Source organism: Lissotriton vulgaris, chromosome 7, assembly GCF_964263255.1.
Source record: "Lissotriton vulgaris chromosome 7, aLisVul1.2, whole genome shotgun sequence".
Classification (NCBI taxonomy): domain Eukaryota; kingdom Metazoa; phylum Chordata; class Amphibia; order Caudata; family Salamandridae; genus Lissotriton; species Lissotriton vulgaris.
In genome coordinates, this window is record NC_141695.1 from 237484965 (window position 1) to 237510704 (window position 25740).

At 48.1% G+C, this 25740-nt stretch overlaps 1 protein-coding gene across 3 annotated transcripts in view; it reads right to left on the minus strand.

The window, feature by feature from the left end:
- LOC147701280 (phospholemman-like) overlaps window positions 1-25740 on the minus strand; it is a 358878-nt gene that overhangs the window by 17968 nt on the left and 315170 nt on the right. For 2 of the 3 annotated variants that reach the window (XM_086930012.1, XM_086930011.1), the window contains 2 exons: window positions 19944-19993; window positions 6488-6532 (listed from right to left, as the gene is read on the minus strand). In XM_086930012.1, coding sequence (XP_086786138.1) covers window positions 6510-6532; window positions 19944-19993 — 73 coding nt within the window. In that variant the 3' untranslated portion in view covers window positions 6488-6509. The remainder of the gene's footprint in view (window positions 1-6487; window positions 6533-19943; window positions 19994-25740) is intronic. The other variant, XM_086930013.1, reaches the window with a different exon arrangement.

The following is a 25740-nucleotide window of genomic DNA, read 5'->3' on the forward strand; positions in this document are numbered from 1 at the left end:
TGTGTCACCAGAAGAGACTTAGGGCCAGATGTAGGTAATTCATATTTACCGACTCTTAAATACCGAATTTTACCGATTCGGTATTTAAGAGTCTGTAAATATGAAGGGGGGAGATGTAGGTATTACAGATTCTGTAAATACCGAATCGTTAAGATTCGGTATTTACCGAATCTGTAAATACCGAATCGGTATTGCCCATTGATTCCTATGGGCATTAAAGCCCATAGGAATCAATGGGCAATACCGATTCTGTAATTACAGAATCGGTAAATACCGAATTTTGAAAGGGGGCAGGGGGTGTCACTTTGACACCCTCTGGCACCCCAAAAATAGGCACGTGCGCCATGTGGCACACAGACATGCCCTATGGACATGTCTGTCTGTCACATGGCCAGGTGTGCATGCACACATATGCATGCACACCTGAATTCGGTATTTTACCACCCAATTGGATTGGGTGGTAAAATACCGAATTTGTAGGGCCTTTGGGACTCAGAAGAGTCCCACCTACATCTGGGAATTACCGAATCGGTAAAAATACTGATTCTGGGCCCGATGTAGGTAAATCTACATTTACCACTTCATAAATACCGAATCATGCCAAATCGGTATTTATGAAGTGGTAAATTAGAGGGGGGGAGATGTAGGTATTTCAGATTCGGTATTTACCGATTCTGTAAATACCGATTCGGTATCCCCCATTGCTTCCTATGGGCCTTGAAGCCCATAGGAATCAATGGGCATTACCGAATCGGTAATTACCGATTCGGTAATTACCGATTTGTAAAAGGGTGCAGGGGGTGTCACTTTGACACCCTCTAGCACCCCCAAAACAGGCATGTGAGCCATGTGGCACACAGACATGCCCTAAGGGCATGTCTGTCTGTCACATGGCATAGGTGTCCACGCACACATGTGCATGCACACCTGGATTCGGTATTTTAACACCCAATTGGATTGGGTGTTAAAATACCGAATCTGAAGGGCCTGTGGGACAGAAAGTAGTCCCACCTACATCCCAAAATTAAAAATCGGTAAAATTACCGATTCGGTATTTTTGCGATTCGGTAATTTTACCGAATCGGTAAAATACCGAATCGGTCAAAAAAGGTCCCCTACATCTCAGTAGGTACCGGTCGGAAACGGCCGAAATCGGCCGTTTCCGACCGGTATTTGGTACCTACATCGGGCCCTCTGTATTTTACAGATTCTGTAAATTTACCGATTCGGTAAATTTACAGAATCTGTAAAATCTGGCCCCTACATCTCAAGATGCCAAATACCAGTCGGAAACGGCCGAATTCGGCCGTTTCCGACCGGTATTTGCCACCTACATCGGGCCCTTAGTGTGAACCTCTTTTCTGCTTGAAAATTCTACAAGAGACCGTTTTTATATTAAAAAGGGAACTCACAGCAATGGCATTTGGATTGCCTGGTTTCATCATTGTCTCCCTGTGGTTAGGTATTGTCAGTATATGAAGTTATTTGTTAATTTGATGCAGCTAACAAGCCTTGGCAAAGCTAGTGGGCTGTGGTTTGTTTTTGGTGTATGTGCATTGGTGTGCTATTTGCTGTGCTTAATTTGAGCCGGTGGTGCTCAGCAACAACACTTTATTGTCAACACCCTCACTTGTGACAGTCTGCCACATGGTGGCGCTGTTTGTCTAATTTAGAGACCAGCAGAACAATAGTTGTTTATTAATTCAAAATACTTGAAAAATGAGGATTACCTGCTGCCAAAGTCATTCTTATCTCTTTGGGGGCCTGGAGTAGTCAGAATTGTCACAGCTGTAGGAGTGTGATTGTTAGAAGTTGTGTTTTTACTGTAGTTGGCAGCGCTGACAGTGACAATGGGCAGTGCAGGTGGTAGTGGCCTCCTAACGGGGGCCCTGGCACATATTTTTTACACATTAAGTACTGGTGATATGTCTGGCCACAATAGTAGAAAACTCAATGAAAAGCAACCAAATACTTTTCAGATATCACGCTGCGGAAGCGCAGGATTTTAGTTTACATGTGAAAGCCTGCCCTCGTCACCAGCCAACTTGACTACGGCAACGCACTCCATGCAGACACCACCACCAAACTCATGCAAAGACTCCAGACGATCTAGAACACAGCCGCCAGACTGATCCTCAACCTGCCCAAGAGATCACACATCACCCAGCACCTGAAAGGCCTCCACTGGCTCCCGGTCCAGAAGAGATGCCATTTCAAGCTCCTGATTCACACCTAAAAAGCCCTCCATGACCAAGGAACTGCCCACTTGATCCACCAACTGTACTTCCACCATCCCCCGAGGAACCTCTGCTCTGCAAACATCACGCAGATCCCTCTCGCTGGAGGACGCTCCTTCTCCTTTCTGGCTGCCAAAGTCTGGAACACCCTCCACTTCTGCACCTCGCCCTCACTGACCGACTTCAGGAAGGGGCTCAAGGTCTGGCTCTTCGAAAGAGACCTACAGCAAGCTCCGGGAGACTCTCTCAAGTGATAAGCCAGGTTTTAAAAAAAATGATTGATTGATTGATTACTTTGGCCTCGCCTCTGAAAGGATTCGTAGAAACACCTGTCTAGCCACGCCACTTTTAGAGACAGCCCCAAGCTCTGGCTTGGCCTCTTTGAAGTTGACCTGGTTTCTCATAAGTTAGATGCACTAATATGGCCTCTGGACTGGTCACAGTGGCCTTCTGAGGTGATGGGGTGGCCCTCAAGGACAGGAGCCTCTGTACGCGCTGCCCACTCTGTCTGTCAGTCTGTCTCTGCACTTGTGCCCTGGCAGCGAGGAACAGCAGTGCCAGCCATCTGCACTAACTCTGCGGTACAATGATTATGTGTGCGCCCTTATCCTGGCACACAGCCAGGAGAGGGCTTTCTGAGGTCCTCTGGGTCTGCAAGACTCTATGTGGCTTCTCTTTGTGGTTTAATTTCCCGTCTGCTTCTCCCCTGTTTCTCATAAGGTTTTATGATGCCTTGGCAAAGCCTGCCAGTGTGCGTGCCTATGCCGATCAATAGGACGCGAGGAGCAGAGGCCCAGAGGCCCATTATCACCACTCCTGCTTCTGATGATGCTAGAAACATTCACCAGTGCCAGGCAGCAATCACCCAACAAGAGGCGCAGCCATGGCGACGACTGCTAAAATAAACTGGCTGCAGGCGTGAGTGAGGTTATCCTCTTCCTCCCTGAACCGGAAACACTATCACAGTCTTGATAGATGTGACTTCGTCCTACATAGAGTTTTCTTGCCAGCTTTGTGAAAAAATAGATGTAGGCAAAGATTTGTCAGGAACTTTCTGCCAGAATCCGAATGCTGAATGCCAAGACTGCGCAGACTTGATTTGAGCTCATGCCTCATTTGTGCACCAGCCTCCTCCACTTGCAATCGCTTTATCTCACTCTTGCAGGTTCTTTCCCCCTTTGACAGTGTTTTGCTTTCTTTCTGTTCTTTCTTCTTGCTCCCTCCCCTCCTTTACTTTCTCCTTCTCTGTGTCAAAGTCGGGTGATGAAAAGTAGATCCCAGTCCCAAAAATGAGCGCCACCGCTAAAGCCCTGCGACCACAGGCTCAAATAGATCCAAATGCATGCTCTTCAATGGCCTTTCAGTTTTAGGTTCCTATCAAGGGTCCACAATAAAGCACCTTAAATGAAATTTCGGCCATTACATGGAACCAGTGAATAGATCTGAATGCAGATGGTTTGTGACTGCTGTTGGATAGAGTACCTACTGCCCTTGCTGTGGAATTCCTCATGACCTATACTATGGGCTTTCTATGCTCACTGTTGCAGACGAATGCTATCTAAAAGTATGCAGTTTTCTGTAACTTTTCAATGATATGACATTTGAAACCTCTAATCTTGATTTTATTTGTGCCTGTGCTTTTATAATCAATGTAATTTTGTTTTCTTTCCCTATCATTTTCATTTGTAATATATATGTATGTGGAAAAGTAAGGTTCAATGACTGAAATAGTTGAATGAAAAACTCAACTAACAAGCATCAGGAGAGGGAGAGAGATAGCTAAGAACACAGAAGGAAAACTTAGCGAGAGTCAGAGAAATTGAGTTAAAGAAAGTGGACAATCTGAGGATGAAATCAGAGATGGAAGATAAGAACATCAACAGTGAGAGAGAAGGTGATTGTTAGACCTGTCAGCCTTAGGGTGGTCTTCCCCAAAAGTTTTTGTCTTTCTCCTCCATTTTTGCTGGTCTCATTTTTGGTGGCCTTAGGACTCTGTGCACTTTACCACTGATAAACAGTGCTAAAGTGCATGTGCTCACTCCTTAAACACACTAACATTGGCTTATCTCCAGCTGGTATATTCAATTTACTTATATGTCCCGATATAAGTGGTATTACATGAACCCAGAACCTGTAAATAAATACTACAAGTGGGCCTGCAGCACTTATTGTGCACCCACTTAAGTATTCCCTTAAACATTTATCAGGCCTGCCACTGCAGCCTGCACGTGCAGTGTTGCACTGCCATTTCAAACTGGAAAAATATACCTTTTGCCAGGCCCAATCCTTCTTTTTTAATACATAGAAGTGCCCCCTAGATAGGCACTGGACAGCCCAGAGCACAGGGTGTAGTGTATTTAAAAAGTTGATCATGTGCATTTAAGTTTTTGATGTCCTGGTAGTGAAAACGCCATCAATTCACTTTGTACTACTGCAAGTCCTACCTCTTCCATAGCATAACATTTGAGTTACATTATTACATTTTATAAGCTGTAACTTCCAAATTGGAACAGCTAAGCAGTTCATGTTTGGTGTCTTTGGAATTGTAATGGAAATCCTCTCTTATGATGAAGTCCAAATTTGAAAAAGTCCAAATTTGAAAATGCAACTTTTAGAAAATTGAAATTTTTTGCCCTAGCCTTTTGGTGTTAGCAGCCTATCCTTGGGCTTTGTGTATTCCACCTAGAGAGCCACACACAATAGAGAGATTAGGTGTGCTTCGATGGGCCATCACTGGGCACAGCCCCACTTACACTTGAATTGGCTGTGTCCAACCTTCACTTCACACTAAGGGCTGCAGGCCCCCTTTAGTTAGTCTGGAGCCAGAGCTAATAGGGCAGGGCACCTGTGCGTTTAAAAAGGGAATCCTCTAGAAGCTTCTCCCAATTCGAAAACAGAACCGGATATAAGTATTGGACCTTGCACACTAACTCTTCATTACACTTCTGGACCTGTGGAGATTCTGCCAGGATAAAGGACTACTGTGCTGATGAAATGACTGCCACTCTACTGGACTGGTGTCCTGAAGGACTGCTGCCTGCTGTGCTGACCTGCTGCCTTCTGCCCTTTTACTTGGGTAAGAAGTACTGGATCTTCAACCTCAAACCATGACCACAAGAGTTACTCAAAAGGCTAGTCTCTTGCAACCAGCAACTGTAATTTTTACCTTGCCAAGTGGTGCCCCCCCATTCTTTAATTCTTGGAAGTGGGCCTGAAAGTGTTCTGCCAGCCCATCTTTGGATCCAGCAGAACTGCTGCATCTTATCTGCTGTACGGAGCAACCCCAAGCAGAACCCATGCATCACTTCTCCTGCGAGAATTCTCCCAGCACAAGGACTGCACATCGACCTTGCAGTCCACATCAGAAACACTGCTGGTCGAAGCTTCACCAATGCTGGACCTCTCATAGCAAATCTCTCATCAATGGTAGCCTCGATAATGACTCAGGCTCGCGCATCGCAGCCTCACAGCTCTTCAGAACCGACACATTGCCTCAATTGCGCGACACATCCCTGATACCAGACTTTGTTTCTCAAACCTTCATCGACGAGATCCTCGATGATGCCGCAAGACCTTGCATCAGAGCTCTCCTCTGAAACAAAGCATCGCCTCAGCTGCACGGTGAATCCTTATTGCGGGTCCTCGAAACGCTCTGCAACCACCTCTCCATATCCTCTCTCTCAAATACATTTAATTTGTTTTCAAGCCCTGGAAAAGACTGACTTTACCAATCTACTCAGCTAGCCGCATAATATACAGATATTTTCTTTGCAGAAGGCATATTAACTCTCTGCTCTACTTTATGACAAGTCAAAACTGCCACTAGACAAAAGTCCGACCCCTCTCTTTCTAGCAGGAACATTAATCAAAAGAGGTATCACAACATTTTTATTGCTGGGAACTCTGCAGCAAGTGCTTTTAAATCATACCTTATTGCAAAACAGAGCGCCCCACCCCCACATCAGAGCCCCCCTTTCAGGGTTAGCGCCCAGTGCAGCTTCAACAGTCCTACCCCCTAAAGACGGCCCTGGGTCGGATGAGAAGAGGAGACCCAGAGAACAAGATACTATACGGGCAATGGGAACACCAGAGGGTAAGAGAGAATATAAAAGCACAAGACGAGAGAGTGGGTGGAAACTGCAATGTCAGAACTTGACTAGATAGTTAGAGGCAACAGGAGACTTAAAACATTTGTCCAGAATTAGGGAATGGGGAAACTAGGGGATCAGAGGGTAGCGGAGGGCACTTACCAACCTTGGCTGAGAGGGCTTCCTAGAATCTTCTGGTTGATAAACCTAGGAGAAAAGGATAGTAAGACCCCATTAGCATTGAACAGAGAACATACTTTGCCAACAAATACCACAGTTGCCCTTAAATGGGACACTGGAAACTACCTTTCTCATTTTATTCACACACAACAAGTTAGCTTTAGTATAGTTGTTTTAGTTTGGTCAATATAGTTTAGTTAGGCATTACCGCCATAGCGCACTTATCTAGTTCCTATTGCAAGGTGCGAGCTGCTGGAAGTGACTCTGGCCTATAGTGAAAAGGTGAGCATTAGCCACAGGTCATGGCCATTGAAATGCTAGTCAGTCACATGGCAGGAAGGTCATTAGATCCCACCAGGTCATCAGATATCAACTTCTGATCGCCCTTAAACTTGTCTGCACCAATCTGTTACTTTATCTGGGGTTAGTAAGTGACTTTTTCTTGTGCGAGGGACACACCAGCTAGTCACTGGCTGCACAGGTCTGATCAGGAGGCAGTGTCTCATGGCTCCTTAAGATTAGAAAGGCTCCTCTTTCAAGGTCCTTTACAATCTTAGGGGTATATTCACAAGAACGTGTGATAACTACCACATGAGTAGCAACTTTCAACATCGTAGCCCATTGGGGAAAAATAACCCTGTGTCAACGTGGAATTCACAACCAGGCGGTAGCATGCAATAGACACCAGATAACGTGGCAAATATCTGCGTGACAACGAACGCCACACCGCAAAAATGCAATACGCGAACGCCAAAAAACAGGCGATGAGGCCAACCGCTGTACAAAAAGTAGCTAAAAATAGCCACAGGCCTGCAAACCCCACACGTCTGGTGGGACAATGCACCATAAAAACCACAGAAAACAAAAAGCCAGAAACAAGCGAAAACATGTAGCAACATGGATGCACCCTGACCCAGCGCAGAGGCCAACTCGAGCCCCACAGACTACCATCAAGGAACAACGGGCCGGGGAAGGACAAGGATAAGAGGGAGAGAAAGACGGGGTGCAGTCCGCAGGAAAACATGACCAGCATCACGGAGGTGACAGAACACTATCAGCAACTGACCCACAAGTAGACCACCTGGAATGCAGTCGAGTGCGAGGAGGCCAAACCAGGAGGTCAAAAGGCACCGGCATGACATGACTACCGAAACCAGGCACCAACCCGCTGCCAACAGGAAGGCAGCAACAGCGACAGGAGGTGGCAATCCAGCACCACTGGAGGAGGTGGAGGAAACCCAGGCCACAGCCATTAGTGTTGAGACGGTGCAAGGAGTAGGGAGTATGGACACAATTTGCAAGGACCTGACACAACATCAACAAACAGGGACTGGGGTGACGGGGGGATATGGGCACAATGGCATACATGCACAGCCATGTGTAGCACACTGCACACCCACATTCACCCAGGATCAAGTCCCAGATACCTTTGGCACAATGCAGCACATACACATAGCATGAACAGCACAGCCACATTGACGACAACGTGGAACAATGCGCATAGCCGACACTGTAGAACAGAGGACACAACTTGCTCCGCACATGCACAGACACATGCAAACTACATCTGACAGAACCGGAAACTGTGAAATGGAAATGTACGCCAACGACCTCACATACGTCATGTAGTCCAAATTTACACTGTCCCGCAGAGGAATCCAGCATCCCCCAAACAGATACAATGTACATTGCTATACAGTCTGCATGCAAACCAGCACAATGCGCAAACATACATGACAACACAAAGTCAACATGCACCTCCCCTTCACATCGCAGGGGGGCACACAACACCTTCAGCAGAGCACAGAATACAAGACATCAGTGATGCCAGAGGGGACCACCACACCATCATCTCTGACACTCTAAACAGCCCATGGATATCTCACGCAACCCCCCACCAGGACCCGTCCAGCCAAGCCACTCCGGGGGGGGGGACACCGAGCCTGTAACAGACCACACAGTAGGAGGCACCCGCAAGCACAGCTGGCTCACAACACTTCACCCACCCACACATGGCACTCCAATGCCATGTGTCAGCATGCCAAAAGGAGGTGGCCCAAAAGGTGTGGGTGGGGGCCAAAACCATGGGATGCGAACCGAAACACATACATAGGTGTCTATCACCCTTCAGGGCCCACCCACACCCACTAAGGAGACCCACACTGCCATTGAGACACATGCAGATGCAGTACAGAACCACGCCCAGGTGCGCCCAAATAGCAGTCACACATCCATGTTGGCTCTGCGTACGATGGCCCTGGCCACTCTCCTCACAAATTGAGTGGGTGAAGACAAAGCTACATGTCCAAGTTACAACCCGCTGCCTATGGTGACATGTCTGCATCAATCAATCAATCAATCAAAGACATTTATAGAGCGCGCTACTTACCCGTAGGGTCTCAAGGCGCTTGGGGGGGGCGGGGGGGGGGGGTGCCGTTACTGCTCGAACAGCCAGGTCTTGAGCTTCTTCCTGAAGGAGAGGTGGTCCTGGTCAAGCGCAGGTCGGTCGGGAGGGAGTTCCAGGTCTTGGCGGCCAGGTAGGAGAAGGACCTTCCTCCTGTTGTCGCTCTTCGGATGCGGGGGACGGCGGCGAGGGCGTGGTTGGCTGATCGGAGGTGGCGTTTGGGAGCGTAGAAGTTGACTCGGTTGTTGAGGTAGCTCGGGCCTTGATCGTGTAGGGCTTTGTGTGCGTGGGTGAGGAGACGGAAGGTGATTCTTTTGTTGACGGGGAGCCAGTGCAGGTCTCTCAGATGTCCGGAGATGTGGCTGGTTCGTGGGATGTCGAGGATGAGTCTGGCTGAGGCGTTCTGGATCCGTTGGAGTCTCTTCTGGAGCTTGGCGGTGGTACCGGCGTAGAGGGCGTTGCCGTAGTCCAGTCGGCTGGTGACGAGGGCCTGGGTGACGGTCTTCCTGGTCTCGGTGGGGATCCACCAGAAGATCTTCCGTAGCATGCGTAGGATGTTGAAGCACGACGAGGAGACGGCGTTGACTTGCCTGGTCATGGAGAGGGAGGAGTCCAGGATGAAACCCAGGTTCCGTGCATGGTCCGTCGGTTTGGGTGCGGTGCCCAGGGCGGGGGGCCACCAGGAGTCGTCCCAGCCGGAGGGCGAGGAGCCCAGGATGAGGACCTCCGTCTTGTCTGAGTTCAGTTTCAGGCGGCTGGTCATCATCCACTCGGCTACATCTTTCATCCCTTCGTGCAGATTAGCACTGGCGGCGGCGGGGTCGTTGGTCAGGGAGAGGATCAGCTGGGTGTCGTCGGCGTAGGAGATTATGTTGAGGTTGTGTTGGCGTGCGATGGCCGCGAGGGGGCTCATGTAGACGTTGAAGAGGGTGGGGCTCAGCGAGGATCCTTGAGGGACGCCGCAGATGACTTCGGTGGCCTCTGACTTGAACGGTGGTAGGCGGACTCTCTGTGTTCTTCCGTCGAGGAAGGAGATGATCCATTCCAGTGCCTTCTCCTGGATTCCGACGTTGCTGAGGCGCTGTACTAGTGTGCGGTGGCAGACAGTGTCGAAGGCCGCGGAGAGGTCTAGGAGGATGCATCCGATGTACTCAGCACAATTTAATGTCGTAGGGCCCCCAATCATACAACAAGACCACAGGGACACAAGCAGATATTATGTTGAACTGGCTACGGGCACATGCGCCCGGCCCCTTTATTGGCAGGGTCACATGTACAGTGACACCTGTGCTGGAAGTGTGTGGGGTGAGTGTAAGCCAGTCCGCACATATTGCCTGGTGCTGGCAACCACCTGAACATCGGACACCAGTGCAACAGAAACAGAAAACACATGCATAACAGATACAACTGTTGAGCAACATGGAGTGAGCTGGAGAAAATCTAGAACACAGCCAATATGCAAACAGAAGTGTGCGTGAGTTGCAGTGCACTGGGTTTGGGACACTAGAGATGAGCGCGCTCATGTGAATAAAAAGTCTCAGATTGTGTCCCTTCGATATATTCCTGATGCAGATGCAGTGGGGTGTGTGAGACCTGCTTCATCTTCCCCATCAACGTCTCAGGGCCACCACACTATTTGAGCAGACATGGCTGCGCAACCGCTCCACAGCACAAAACACAATCAGCAACGGACAATGGCCTGCGGTGCACTGAGTCACAGGCACCTGGAGTGCTGAGCAGGGTATCAGGCCGATGATGGCATCCATGACAGGTCTGAGCAACTCCGTAAGTCTGTCACGACCACCGTTTCGACTCTGGCAGAAGGCGCTTTGAGGTGGTCCATGTGGAGGTGGCATGCACCTCCTGTGGTGATGCGATGTCCTGGCCTGCCTGGACTCGCTTTGGTGTGTGAGCCCTGGTGGGACACATTTGGGTCCGGAAGCAGCATACATCGCAAGGCCTCAGAGAAATGGCATTGATGACCCCAAGGCCTACGCTTCATGGGCCATCCAATGTCCCCGGAGAAGGAGTCCAGGTCCTGACCAGCACAGCAGCCGGCACAGGCACCCAGCCATGGGACGATGACTTGCGGTGCAGTCAGATGAGCCATGCGACTTGAGCGGGTCACCATCAATGTCCGAGGTGTATGTTGCGGAGGGTTGCGGGGGACAGTAGAAGGTGTCCTCCAGGGCAAGACACTGAAAGGTTTGATTTTACCAGGAAGCAGCAGATGGAGGATTGGAATTCGACAGCCTCATTGCCACCACCAATTCAGCATCAGCTACATGAGGATGAAAAGTCCACTGGCTCAAGACGCCACCAAAGTTCGAGCAGAAAGTGTCCATGAATGTCAGGGAACAGACTTAGTGGCACCGGGGCCGAGAGGGGATGCAGTCTGCGATGATGCCGGTACACTGATATGAACTCAGCCATTGCTAAATCGTGACTCTGTGACCTACTGGACCACAGTGTAGGCCGGAGACAGCAGTCAGCAGTGGCCCACAGCCACATGTCACTGGCTCGCGATGCACAGCGCTAGTGACTCCAGGCCAGTTGTCGGTAGTGTACGAACACCTCTGTAACGATGATCCTTTCCTCTCTGCCAAGATGAAAGGCATCATCCACTTACGCCTCTCCTTGCATGCAATGATGTGTAATCTTCCATTGCATACTCTATGTTCAGGTCCAAATCTGTGACCTATCCGAGTGCAGACTAGGCCTTGAGCAGTGTAGGCCGGAGGGAGCGGTCAGCACGGGCCATTCACCGAGTGTCGTCGGCATAGGTGGTGGCCCCACCGGCCTGCATAGTTCAGGTTCAGTGGCACCACGTGTTCGGTCACCTCCGTGACTGTGACCCGGCTTTCGTCCAGACTGAGTCGCATCTTCCTCTTACTCCTCTCTGTTCGACCACTGGTGTGGACTCTGCCATTCGTGATTCACGACTAGCTGCTGGATGTGAGACCTACTGGTCCAGAGGGTAGTCCTGGTCCCTCATCCGCATGTCATCGGCTGGCGTTGAACAGGGTTTGTGGCACCATGCGTCGCAAGTATCCTATATGGAACTATGCCGCACTGATAAGGGGGGTCGGGTGCTGTGGGCGCTGGCCCGGATTTGGGGTCACTGCCATTTAGGCACCAGTGCACAGTTTCACATTTGGGGCGTGCTGGGCCACAGAGGACACCGGTGGAATACGTAAATGAGGAAGGAGTAATGTAGGCCACCGTTGGGTGTCCAGCGATGGTCTGAGAGGCTGGCAGGGTCGCGGGCCTCCGGCTTGAAGCTTACACAGGCACGTGGTTAGCCCTCCTTGACACATGCCAGTGCCGCCTGGTGATCAGTGTGGCCTGGCTGCACAGGGTTGGGCCTGACGGGTTTGTGGTCCAACGGGCTGGGGTACAGCAGGCGCACAGGATCCCAGGCAACTCCGCGAACGAAGACGGCGTTGGCCTCGTGGCGGGGTGGGAGGCGCCGCCCTGGCAGAGATTTTGGGCTTTCCAAAAGAGGACTATAATCAGGGCTACGTGCTTTTTATTCACACCCTTACGCTGGCCTGACGTACGGTGGGTCATCCCAAACTGCTCATGCTTACGGGGGGGTCGTAACAGGCAACATTTCCACAAGGACCCCCACTGGCTGGGGTGACATGGTTGTGTTCACTGTCCACTACACTCCATACACCAAAGGTGTATATCGCTGTGGATATGGGTGTGTTCTGCATGCTGTGGTCTGACCAGCACATCGCCGCCGCTCTTGGCATCGTGTGCTTTACCGATCATGGTTCTACTGCATCCTTCACACATGCCTGGTAGCCACCTCTCCCCGCATTTGGCTATTGTGGGGCTGACACTGAGGTGCCATGCCGTTGATTGGTCATGTTCACGGCTTGTCCAGGTTGTCATTGTGAGTTGTTCTATCATGTCTGATGGGTGGGCATGTTGTTGTTCATGTTGGTTATCATTTTGTGACGTGTGCATTGCCAGAGTTGTGCATTGCATGGTTGCAGAGTTGAGGTGAGTAGGGCGTTAATTTGGCACTTGCCAAGGGGCTGTGCATTTCCCTTGGTGCCATCCTGGGGATGCTGTTTGCTGATGGACTGTCAGAGGGTGAAGGGATCATGCACACTGGCTGTGTATTTGGAGGCGACATTGGTGAAGGTCCCATGTTGTTCGGATGTGTCCTGCACATTGATGTGTGATGTGTGCTTCCTGTGGTGCTGATTGTGTGCTGTGTCACCAGGGGGCACAGGTGGGACATGTGTGCAGTGGATTTCCCCCAACACGTAAGTGCATCCAGCTAAGGCGTATGGTCCTTGCTTGGTCTCACGCTGTTCCTGCGCATTGTGTTGGATGTATGGGGACTGGGGTGCCAGGGTGATGGTGATGTCCAGGACAGGTGTGGGGGACTTGGATGTGGCTGGCTGTGAGACTCTGCCAACTCTGGTGGGGTTTTGGTTGGGGTGTGCCAGGGACCAAGATGTGCAGCACAGCCAGCAGCTTGGTGTGGGGTGGGATGTTGGTTGTCTGATGTGTTGATGCCGTAGGCCTGTTATGTGATGATGGGCAGGATACGTAGGATGGCTGTCCCTTTCCGCCTGTAGTGGACAGTGACATTGTCAGTTGTTGGGCCTGTGAGGCAGGTGCATTTCCTGGGGGGGCCGCTGTCTTTGTCTGCGCTGCCCCTGTGGTGGTCTGGTGGGTGGGGGTTGCCGGGCGGGTGTTGTGGTCCTCTTGGGTGTGCTGGATGAGTGGCTCCATGGCATCTGTTGCCCTTCCGATGACGCACTGGGCTGGGCTCCCTTTTGTGGTGCAGGCTGCCGTCCGACTTTACACCAGGTGAGAGCAGGTGTTAATTTCCAGCTGCTAATGCGCATTATTGCGTGTTTTTTGTTCTTATCGTAGTTCTAGCTGGCCGTTGTGAATGTTGAGGTGTCGTGTTTTTGCGGGTTTTTGCAGGAATGCCTACTCTGCATCTCATTAGAGATAGTTCCGGTAGTCCTCTGTGGCGATGTTTTTGGCGGCTGCTTTTACGGGTAAACAGGTGCTGTGGACTGTTAGCACCAGCTTGTGAATGGGGTGGTAAATTTATCATGACTTTGGCTGCAATAAAGGGCCATTAATTCAGCGTTAGCTCCTTGTGAATATGCCCCTTAGTTGTTGCCACTCATGCACTAATACCATTCACAGTCTGTTTCCAGTAAACTGATGGGACTGGTTTGTAATACTATCTCCCCTCCCCCCAAGTCATCTAACACTTTCACGTCGTTTCTACTATGCCCTTCACATCACAATGTATTTGTTGGTTGCCAAAAATACCAGTGTTTCCAGTATTGCTGAACAACCACGAACAGCGAGACATAACGTCTGGGTGGTGAAAGCATACAGTGCTTGTTTGATTATAGAAGCACTTGACCTCCCTGAGTAACTCTTCCCTATAGTGCTATTCCAGGGTGCTGGCTCTCTGGCCCCTCAACACCCCTCAAAGCAGCAATGAGCCTGGTTATCTATATAATTCAATAGGACACCATATGCCAAGATAGGAGGTGTTTATACCCAAATGTGCCTTCTGCCTTTGCCAATGACAAATGGGATGTACCTCGAGAGTGTCAAATAACATCTGTTTCTCAAGATCCCTAGTTAATTTTAGTTTTAGCATCCTCACATATCCACAAGCGAGCTGCAGTATGTGTCTCATCTAGTCTCAAGGACTACATATTGGCAGTTCTAAAACTACTGAAACAACTATAAACAATTCTTTACTCAATGTCTAACTGGGAAATACATCTATAGTCCCCTTTCTTCTTCAACCAACCCCAAGTATGAACTTTTCCCCTATTAGGCCCCTAAAACTCACTCTACCTTTCTCAGGCACCTTACTATCCATTGTCCATAAGATTCTAGCATTGAACTCAACACAACCACAATAGTAAGATCAACTTGACTTGGCCCAGGACTGCAGGTATGAAGGTACCAAACCTATGAGGGAAACAGAGTGGATAAGACCAGAGTAAAGGTCTGCAAATGAGTGAGACTGCAAATGTATGACGAAATTCCTGGGGCATTGTGCAAAATAACAGGGACTTTTAGAATTTGACAGACAGGCCATCAAACTGGCGGTGTAACAGAGGCAAGGCCTTTGCCACAAGGGTCCGTTGAATTATTTTGCACCCAAGGTGGCACCCATGGGCATAGCGGAACTTGGCACAGATGACAACTTCTGTTCCATTTGAAGCATTTTTCTCTTCTGTTTCTCTCCTGGTTCCTGGCATGTCCCTGTATCTCTGTGCCCTTGACTCCGATCACTGCCCCTCAGTGCTCAAGCCTCTTTGCCCCCCTCTTTACTTCAGTCCCCTTTGACCCACGTCTCATGTGACTCTAGTTCACAGGTCACTTCCCCCTCTCCCTAGATCTCCTGGTCCCTGAGCCCAAAACCACCTGTCTATGCCCCATTGTCCCAGGACACCCCCATGCTGTCCAGGTCCTAAAAATGTAGACTCACAAGAGGGGTGCATTTCCAAGGGCAACATTCTGAAAGTCTCTGTCGTTTGTGGAGTTTTCTCCCAACATGTCAAGAGTTCTTTCTGTTTCTGCGAAAGACCATCTTTGTCACCACTGCTCTGTCACACAGAAGTGCCACTGGCAGAACTATCATTGGGTTGGCCAGCCTAAATTGAGTGGCAAATCCAGCGCTATTCCTGATGCCATTATTTCCGCCAAACTGATGCTCCCCATAGAAGAGCAGGCAGAGGCTACACCATCACAACACCATCCCTTAATGATGCAGAGGTTGGAAGGGAGTGGGAATGTGGTGGCTACCTTTTTCTGACACATGTCCCATCACCTCCCTCCCTGCAGCAGGCCACAAGCGGGGGAATCAGTGGCACGGTAGGCGTAGGGGACGAAGGTATGCATATGAGTGTGATTCTACATGAATGAGTGAGGTGCAGGCTTACAAAGCTGGGGGCATGGCAAGGAGTAAGACTGCCAGCCTATGGAGATAGAGTATGACTGGAAGTATGAGAGCAGTGCATGAGTCTATTTGCACACAAGGCCACAAGTGTTGTAATGGGTGAACCATTGAATCAATGAGTACAAACGAATAAGACTAAAATAGTATGTCATAAGTATGGGAATAAGTTAAATAGTAAGTGTGTGAGCTCACAGGTGTGAGAATGAATGAGACTTCAAAAGTTTGAGGAGTGAGATATCGGCCAATTGCACCATATGCTATTAACAGGCAGATGTGTCAAAGGAAGTGCTACATCAGTACACAGGTGTTAGACTGAGTGAAACGATAAGTGTTTATGGGCAAATGTGTGACAATGAAAGAGAGTATGAGAGCCTGTAGTCAAAAGTGGAAGAAACGGTGAGACTCGCAGGGCCTGATTACAAGCTGTTCGGTATTAGTGGAAGGGGAACTCGCACCCGTAAAGAAACACTGCCTGATACACAAAAGGCCTCCACAGTCATCACACTTGTGGCGGAGGCACCACAGTTGTGGTAGGAGTCTCTGCGCTTGGGAAGGAATCTCCGCATTAAGATTTCTCATTGAGGAGATTCTGCCCCATGTGCGGAGACTCCCCCACGACTGAGGACCATCCGCCACGACTGCAGAGGCCCTTTGTGAATCAGGTCCATGCACCGTGCCAGTACTATCTGGAGCGAGAGGGCATGCGTGGCAGAGGAAAGGGGAGGATGGGGCCTGTCTGGGAGAGCATCACATGCTCCCACGTACCTGAGGAGCTAAAATCCAAGGTTACTTAGAAGCCAGATTTTAAGGCTGCTAAAATTGGGTCCGATGTTCCTGCCCCTGAGAAATCCAGATGCAGGAACACTGGGCCAGGCGTGATTGCGTAGAGTGTTGTCCCACCCAGGGATACTTCTCTGTCCGACTCGTGATTGGCACCTCAGAGTATAAGTAATAAGAGAGGTTGTAGGTGTGATACACGAGTACAAGTCTGGATGTGCGGAATGAGTAAAATGGAACATGCATGATGACATGGGGATGATTGAGAATATAACTATTGTAGATAATTGGGTTATTAGTTGTCTGGCCAGCACAAGTACTAGGCTCACAATTGTCTTTGCTGGGAACTAACCACCCCATTGTAGCTCTCGACTCTCTCAGGGTAGCGAGGCAGAACGGTCCAAGGCCTACTCAGGGTAGGTGGTGTGGACTAGTAAGCCCCGTTCACTGGCATACAATAATTTCACTCAATAAATGATTGTCTTTTAGAAAAAGAAAAAGTACATGTATTACACAAACACACTACTAAATACTACACAATAATTTACAAATATGTACAATGGCATTGCACCATTACCTTTGACCCCCTAAAGAGGTCATACAAAAATATCAAGTAAGTCTTTTTGCTTGGTCAAGATTCAAGGTCACCAAACCAAATGTTAAAATCATCATTTTGCACGTAAATGCAATCATAAAAACAATAACCCTGTTTAAATGCACCTAATAATGCTAATACAACATATGCACTGTGAGAAATAATCCTTGTCAACATTATGCGAAAACAATTAAGCATTTAAAATCAGCAAGGCATGTGTCTGTGTAGTTTTCTAGCTGGAAAATGATTTTTTTTTAAACATTTATAAAAGCTGCCCCTAGAGAGCATTACATTGTAATGACATCTTTGCACCCATAAACCTGGCCACTAGAGGGCGATTCAAGACATGTATCTACTTTACCCTAGGTCTTTCAGGCCACAACAACCGCAACCATAAACATAACCCCTAGGTGTGCAGCACTTTCTGCTGTGGAGCAAAGCCCCAGCATGGGGAGTGCTTGAAAGTATGATAGAAATCCTAGGTCAGTCACTCTTGTTGAGTCCCACCTACCATTGTTGGGACCTCGTCATCCTGGGGCCACCACAAAAGGAGAAACCCCCAAAATCAGGGTCAAAAAGAGTGCATCATGACGAAGCCCCTCAGGGCAGTATGGGCAGCAGTGAATATCTAATAATCGGTTCTCCTGCTGTGCCGCATTTTCTGTGCCGCGCTACTTTGTGCCATGCAGCTTTGCATCATGTTTACATCTCATTTGGGGGTTCCCGGTCCCACCTGGGCCCCCTCAAGCCGACAAACATTGTGGGCAGCAGAAGGGAAACCATCTCCGGCTTCCCCGCAGGCTACCATACATCTCGCACCTCTGAGTCCAGCCACAGGAGCCGGCAGCTTCTTTCTCAGGTAGGGTGTAATGTTCAGCAGTGGCCGCCCAGCTCCTCCAGACAAAGGCACAGGGAGAGGGGACGCGAGCTGCACAGCCATCCTCTTTAACTTTGAGGGGCAGGGAATGGGATCCTGGCCCGCATTTTTAGTAAAACTTACCAGGGGGGGTAGGGTCCCTGGGCTAGTGGAATGCCCAGTGAGGGGGCCCAATGCATGCCGCCTCCCTGAAGTAAACAAATTCTGTGACGGGCCCTGGCCCACCCCAGGGGTATTATTTGGAGAGGCAGCAGAGCCCATGTGCTCCAATGTCAAGAAAGGTGAAAAGATGCCAAACTTTTAACCCCTTCGATGCTCATGATGGAACGGTTCCGTCATGAGCGTCGGTTGGCCTGTGCTCATGACGGGACCGTTCCGTCATGAGCCCGTTGGCTCATTCGAACGTTCAGCACAGCGCAGGAATCTGCGCCGCGCTGATGAGGTTAAAAGCCATAACTCGGGACCCATTGAGCCAACTTTGATGATAATGGGCTCACTGGCCCTTGGGGATACGCACTGGTCCTGGTGTAAACTGGATAGTGTTCATAGTCATTTAAGAGCATCAGGAGGTTCTTCCTTCCAAATATTCATGGTGGTCCCAGCAGGTACTGGGCAACCAGCCACGTGCCCTTTACCCTTGCTGCATCACATCAGCCTTATCTTAAAAGGCGGACACTGGCAGTAAACACATGCAGTCCATTTGCTATGTGATTTCTGTGGTTGAGACACCTGTAGTGAGATTTACCTACAGTAAAAAGTCCAAAACCGGGTGATCAAAAAAGCAAAACACCCGGGTGTAGTGAATGGGCGGAACCCAACTGCAGCAACTATGACTTCACTCTTCTAAGAATGAACATAGTCTATAATGCCTGCAGTCAGAAGTATGAGACTATCAGTGTAAGTGTAGGAGAACAAAGTTGTGAGAACGAGAAAGTGTGTACATTCCTGATAATATGTGAAACTATAGCTAGAAAGAGGACCCTGGTGTAGGAATGAGTGAAACTGAAGAGTAAGGAGTTGAATGGCCGATTTGTGCCCACAGCCAGACTAGTCAATGTTTAATGAGTGAGAGTGAGTAAGACTTATACGAGGGAGAACAGAGATGAAGGAGTAAGATTGCAAGGGCACAAACGGCAGAGGAATCATAAAGATTGAAACATACATTTATCAGAACAGAGGTGGACACAAGAACGTGTAAGTGTGTAGGGGCAAATGAGTAAGAATGAGCGAGACTGTAAGAGTATTGAGTAGTAGATGTGTGAGTGAATGGGACTCCTAGTGCCTGTGTCCTGAGGTGTAAGAGTATGAGGATGAAGCAGTAAAAATGGGTGAGACATCCTCGTAAGACAACAGAGATAAATGAGTTTAGACTTTAGAGGGTCAGAAGAGCAGCGAGGCTGCCTGAATTAAATGCTTATAATGTAGGAATGGCCGAGTCTGTATCTGCATGGGGTCAGGGACCTGTACATTTCTACGACTCCCCTAAAGTATGTGAGGCAATTGCTCTATGGGTCTAGAGGGCTTCACTGAATTTTACAAGGTAAGTGATTTCAAGATGTGGTGTCTGAGAACGCCCACTAACACAGCGCCCACAATTGAGGGGGCTCACTGTCTTGTCGGAGCATCATATGCCTACTGGAAAAATCAAAGTGAGACATCTAGAGGTTTAACGTTCCAGGGCAGCTGCATTGAGACATTAAATGAATTCAGAAATGGGGACAATTGATGACCCAGATGACTGCGTAAATCTGCTCAGGTGGCAGGTCATAGTGGAGGTATCAGAGAAAGCATCTCCAATAAGAGTCAGCTTCAACTTACGCCTGATGGAGGCTCTCAGAGTCCCCGCTTCCTCGTCAGGCTCACCGGTCCTGTGGGAAAAGGAGACAAGTATATGTATAAGTCTGAATCCAGCATGAAACACAGAGGAGGCCCAATGCAGAAACCACTTCAGAAAGGGAATGTGACTAGAGAACAAACTGTAAGACACACAGATGACCCAATTACACAGAAAGGCAGTAACATAGGGGACATTTTGGTCTTTGTATTGGGGACTGACAAGAAAACAATAACACAGGAGAGGGGAGAAACATAACATAAATCACATAAGTGGCATTATTACATTTTAGCTGGAAATATCTGGATGTGGAATACATGTGATCGGAAAAAAAACTCCAGAGAGTATATCAGGACATTGAAACTAGAAAAGAAAACTTCGCTAAAAACTCAAAATCAGCAACCAAAAGACATCCTCCATACAGCACCTAATGACCTGCACAAACAAGGAGGCAAAATCGAAAAGGCCACAAAATCTGGTGAATGAAACAAAACAGACATAGTAGACACCAGCTCCTAGGAGAAAAAAAGCAAACTAATCCTCCTTATTGTCATTAATCTGCTGCAGAGCACCACCCACATAGGCAACAGAGGTGCTGATTAAATATATATCAATAAACCAGCTTAGAAACATACATTTGAGACCTGCATTATGAAGTATGGTAGAGGATATCAAGGATCCCAACAGAACTGCACTTCGGAAATACCCATAGTATGGGTGGCGTCCCAGCACACATTTATCAATCATGTCCTCACCCAAAAAGGAGTAACCAGATACCTTCAAACATGCAGCACCAACAACCTGAGGAAAAAACTAAGGACCGCAGGCCTGCTACACAATGGGAATTAACTTTATTTTACATTTTTGGGCCATGAGTGTGGAAATTGGGGTTTATTTAAAAGCCCGAAAAAGGACATCCAAGCACAGCTTTTTAGCAAGCTTGTGACTTATTCTTTGTGTTTTTCTAAAGCAGTATCAAGACTGTGTTATTGCCGGGTATGTGTGACAGTTGCACAAGGCACTTTACCCTTGAATTCACTGCTGTGTGCACCTTTATAGTGCACTTTCCATCTTTGGCCTAAAGGTTTTGTAATGGTGATGGTGCCAAGTGTCTGCACCATACGTTCCAAGCTTCATTTCCACATGGAGACTCTATCAGGGTACTAAAGACTCTAGCCTCAACAAAATGTACCCAACAATTACCTGTGGCTAAGTTTAAGGTGAACTAACTCCCTTGAAATCAGATGAACAAGTTACTTACCTTTGGTAAAACTCTTTCCACTGGATACTCCATCTAATTACAGATTACTCACCTTTAAATTTCCCCAAAAGTGCAGACTGGAACCGGAGCTTTTGCTAGCAATTGCTCCCAAGCGCAGATAGGTGGCGGCATCAGGCTCCATGGCAGCCTCACAATGTAAAGCCATATATTGAGGCGCCACCCTGCGCACTAACCACGGCTTACCTTTGAAACTCACACCCGTAGATGTGTGTCGATCGTGACAAATTACAAGAGAAACAGTGTGCGAAATCTGACTTCGGACCCTAAAAGTTCACTTCATAGAACAGGGAGAAGGGAGGGCAGCGAAGAATTTGTGGGTAGATAGAATGTCCACCAGAAAGAGCATTACTGAAGGTAAGTGACTTGTTCTTCTGATTCCCCACCTTTTGAATAGATACCAAAGCAGCACCTCCCAACAGGTGGAGGGTCTGAGGGGACCCATGATTAGAATAGGCACCGAGGCGAGAATTATCAGGTCCGAGGAAATTGAGCCCAAGATCCGCCAAGGTAGGAATTGAATTGAACCCTGGTCCCGGGCAAGACCTCTGCATCAGGGTCTGCCGCTCTAGCCATTGAGCCACACTTCTCCACATTCTTTTGCTTTGGTCTGCATTGATTTAGGTGTTTGTACCCCTTTGGATCACATAGCTGCCAAGTTTCCCAGTTTTATACTGGGTCAAATAAGACTGCAAGTCCCAGATTTATGAGACAGCTACGGAAGGGAGCGGGACTCAGAAACAGCATGTGCAGCACACAGTTTAACCAGGAAAAGTAAACAAGCAGGAGAGAGGTTGTGGTGTAACCACCACAGCCACCAACTTCGGACTTGGGGAACTGGGTTTGATTCTCGGCGTAGGTAGTGCCTTTAACAATAAAATGTAAAACACATGACTACAGTTGCAGGAATGTCAATAAACTAAATTAAAAAACATATATATATATATATATATATATATATATATATATATATATATATATATATATATATATATATATATATATATATATATATATATATATATATATATATATATATATATATCCCCAGCAGGAGCAGCTGGAAGCTGCGCCATCCAGACAACGTGGGGTAGCTTGAGGAACTGTGAACACAGAGGGGGAGTGGCATGGCGTGACGACAACACCCAAAAAATAGTGCCCACCAACTTATAAAGCAGACCGTGTAACGACACAAGTAAAAAGTCCAGTGCTTATGGGAGGTTACAAATGCAAGGAGGGACTATTAAGCCTATTTACAAATGAAAACCAAAGATTTCGCAAGGACAAAAACAGGAGCCAATTGAAAAGATGGGCATGAAATGGGTGGAGCTTCTATGCCTAACCTCAATACAGCATGCCTCGCAGAGCAGCGCATGATCTGCCTAGGTCAGTGCTTCATGGATTTTCAGACACCACAGTCAGGAAGTTCACAGCGATAGAATAGAGAAGGTTCTGAATTTCAGGGCTGGTGCGTCTGGGCAGACTGCTCCCTGCGGGTAGGGACTTTCACAGACCAGAAGATAATAATAATAATAAAAACATTTATTAAGCGCCTGGTTACACAAAGGAACAGTGCGTCCCCGCGCTATGAATGCATTCCGTCAGAACTCCCAGAACAAACCTAGCAGAAGGGGAAAAGACAGAAGAGTACTGCAATCACTAGCCTTTGGGGAACAGATATGTCTTCAGATGGTACTGGAGGTACACTCACAGCAAAGTGCTGCTTATTAGAGCAACCCATAGCTGAGTCCCAGGATTCGGGCATAGCAATCTGCCATCAAGGCGCTTTTGAGGTTGGCTCTCTGATTGGGCGGGGGTTTGTGTTCGTCCAGAATGGTCCCCTGAAGGCAGTCACCAGCATCCGCATTACCTACAAAGCTGAGGGACTGCAAATATAATATCCTGACGTCAACGAAGCACTCTGTCCTGTCCTGCACAGCATAGACTATTAACATCAACAGGCATCCATCTATAGCGACAACATAGAAAGAACTGAAGAGAAAACCAGACAAAGGACTCTCAGAGCTGCCGGCTTGGGTAGAATAGCCTCACGAGGTAGGGTTACCTAAAGCCAGAAGGGGTATGATTAGACTACTAATCCCACAATGCACTGGGAAGCTATCCAGAAGATAAAAGACTGTGGAAGCGGGGCCTGCGCGTACTACAGGGGGAGACTTCTCAGGATTAGTATTGATAGTCACAGCCTCCTATATTATTCTGTTATGTATGTAGGACTTAACTTCACCAATGTACCCTACCTCTGGTAAATCCATTAAGGGGCCCCCTGTAATTTCAACACGACTAGTAAGGAAATGCATTGGGCTCTTTGGAATGACAAGATACGCGGGGGCACCTGTTTGTTTCATAGCTAGAAAGACTTCCCAATACAAATCATCTCTACATAGGGCCCCTGAGCAATCACTTCCTACATTCTGGTTGCCTTACAAACATGTTTGTAATATTTGCCCAGCACATCCACTCCCAAACCTCCTAAGTACAAGAAAAACCCTCTTACACATACACAATACAGCATAACCGCGCATACAAGGCGGATCCTGGATTGTGTGTAATAATAGGCCCTCCTGGGGCGACCTTCACACCGCCTGGTGTGGGATGGACCACAGTCATGAGTGTCATTTCAAGTCATCAGGCTGCCAATCCAGCATATATGAGTCTGACCTTGCGGGTGCAGTGAACCAACCCAGGTGGGCGCTTTAGTCCCGCCCTCTTGCGTTTATCACATTTCACTCCAAGCTTCAGGAGATTCCAGCAGCTTCTTGTGATTTATTACGTCCATTTCTATTAGGACAGCTCCCAAGGGTCCCATTGCATAACGGGGACTAATTCAATCCCAGCATCCTAGCTAAGAGGCGATAATGAGTTTTTCATTTTTTTAATTTTTTATTTTAATTGAATTAATTTCCCATTACCATTTTTTTCGTTGCTTTTCTTACACTATTTGTATCTCTTCTCTACTGGGTAGATTCATACATTCAGATGCCGCCTAGAAAATTAGGATCCAATGTACCTTTCAAGAAATAAATGCCTTTAGTTTTGTGAGATAAAGAATCGAGTGCTTCTGTGTGAAGGGCCACCGTCATGTTGCATTGTATAGTGAACACTCCAGTGTTTGCACCTTCACAAACGACAGAGTTTACAGTGTACACTTTAAAACTATTGTAAACATGTCCATAATCCGGACAGGCCTTGTTGACCGGCTGAAAAGCAAGATTCAGTCAGGGCTTTAATGTATTTTCAAATCATCTGCACTGACATTCAATATATGTAAATATTTCTCATACATATTCATCGCGGACGTCCTAAGAGCTTGACTGGATCTATGCTATTTGGTGGGTTTAAGGGCCGAATTCTTAGATTAAATGAACGAATAAGTAATCCAAGCTCTGGAGAGGCAGGGACATTACTCGGAGGTCTGGTGCTTGTCAGAGACATGCATGTTCCAGTAATGCCAGCTCAGCTCAGCAGGCCTCTGGTGCATACAGAGCAGAGGCACGCGCATGTTTAGCTCAGGATGTCCCACATACATCCAAGGAGGCAGACCCATGCAACGTGTTTTTAGGATAGCCACTTAAGATAAGGACATATGTTGGACACACCAGCTTAAATAATTGTCGGTAGTCCTCAATACCCAGCGTTATGAGGCCACCCTCTGTCTTCATAAAGTCAGCCAACGCTGTGTACCCACTGTTTAGACAACCTTTGTAGGGCTGTCAAATGGCAATAGGCCTTACAGACGCTGAGAAAAAAGCACGTGTGGTCTCCTGCACATGAGCTACAAACACAGCACACGTGCAGCGCACAGGCACAATGCACTGCGTCACTGATCACGGAGTGTGTGCTTGCAGGTGACCTGTGACAGCTGAGTGCAGGTGGAGGGGTCCCCCATACCCTTTGCAGGCAGCAGGAGGGCCCCATGAGGTTTGGTTAGGCCCCTGGGCCCAAACCTCCCATCTTTTGAGTAACTTCACCTTCATTCGGGGTCATAGGGCCCCAATCCACCGCAGTACCGAATGTGTAGATTGTTTTAAATATAACCCGTATGGAGGATGTAAAAACACAATGTTTTGTGTAGCACTCTATATAATATGATATAGATGCATCAGAGGCGGGCCCCGGGGGTATGAAGTCAGCTCATTTATCAATAGCGTCTCTAAACGTTCTCAAGGGCTCCGACCTAGTAGGAGATAACCCCCTTAGTGTATATGATACATACGTGTATATTATATGCCTTTCCTAGATATGGACGATCTCTTGGAGGTGTTGAGCCTTTAATCTCGCACCCTCCAGCTATTTTCTACCTTCAGCTGATTGTGCACAGAGGAAGGTTAGCTGAGAGGGATTTCTTCAATTTCCCTGCGGACCGCGCTGTCCCTGCTACCTCTGCTGAGACAGATGCGGCCCCTGGGAATACACGTCCAGTTTCCTTTGCTCCGTAAAAGATGTCACCAGACACCGTCGATTTCTGGAATGAGAAAACACGC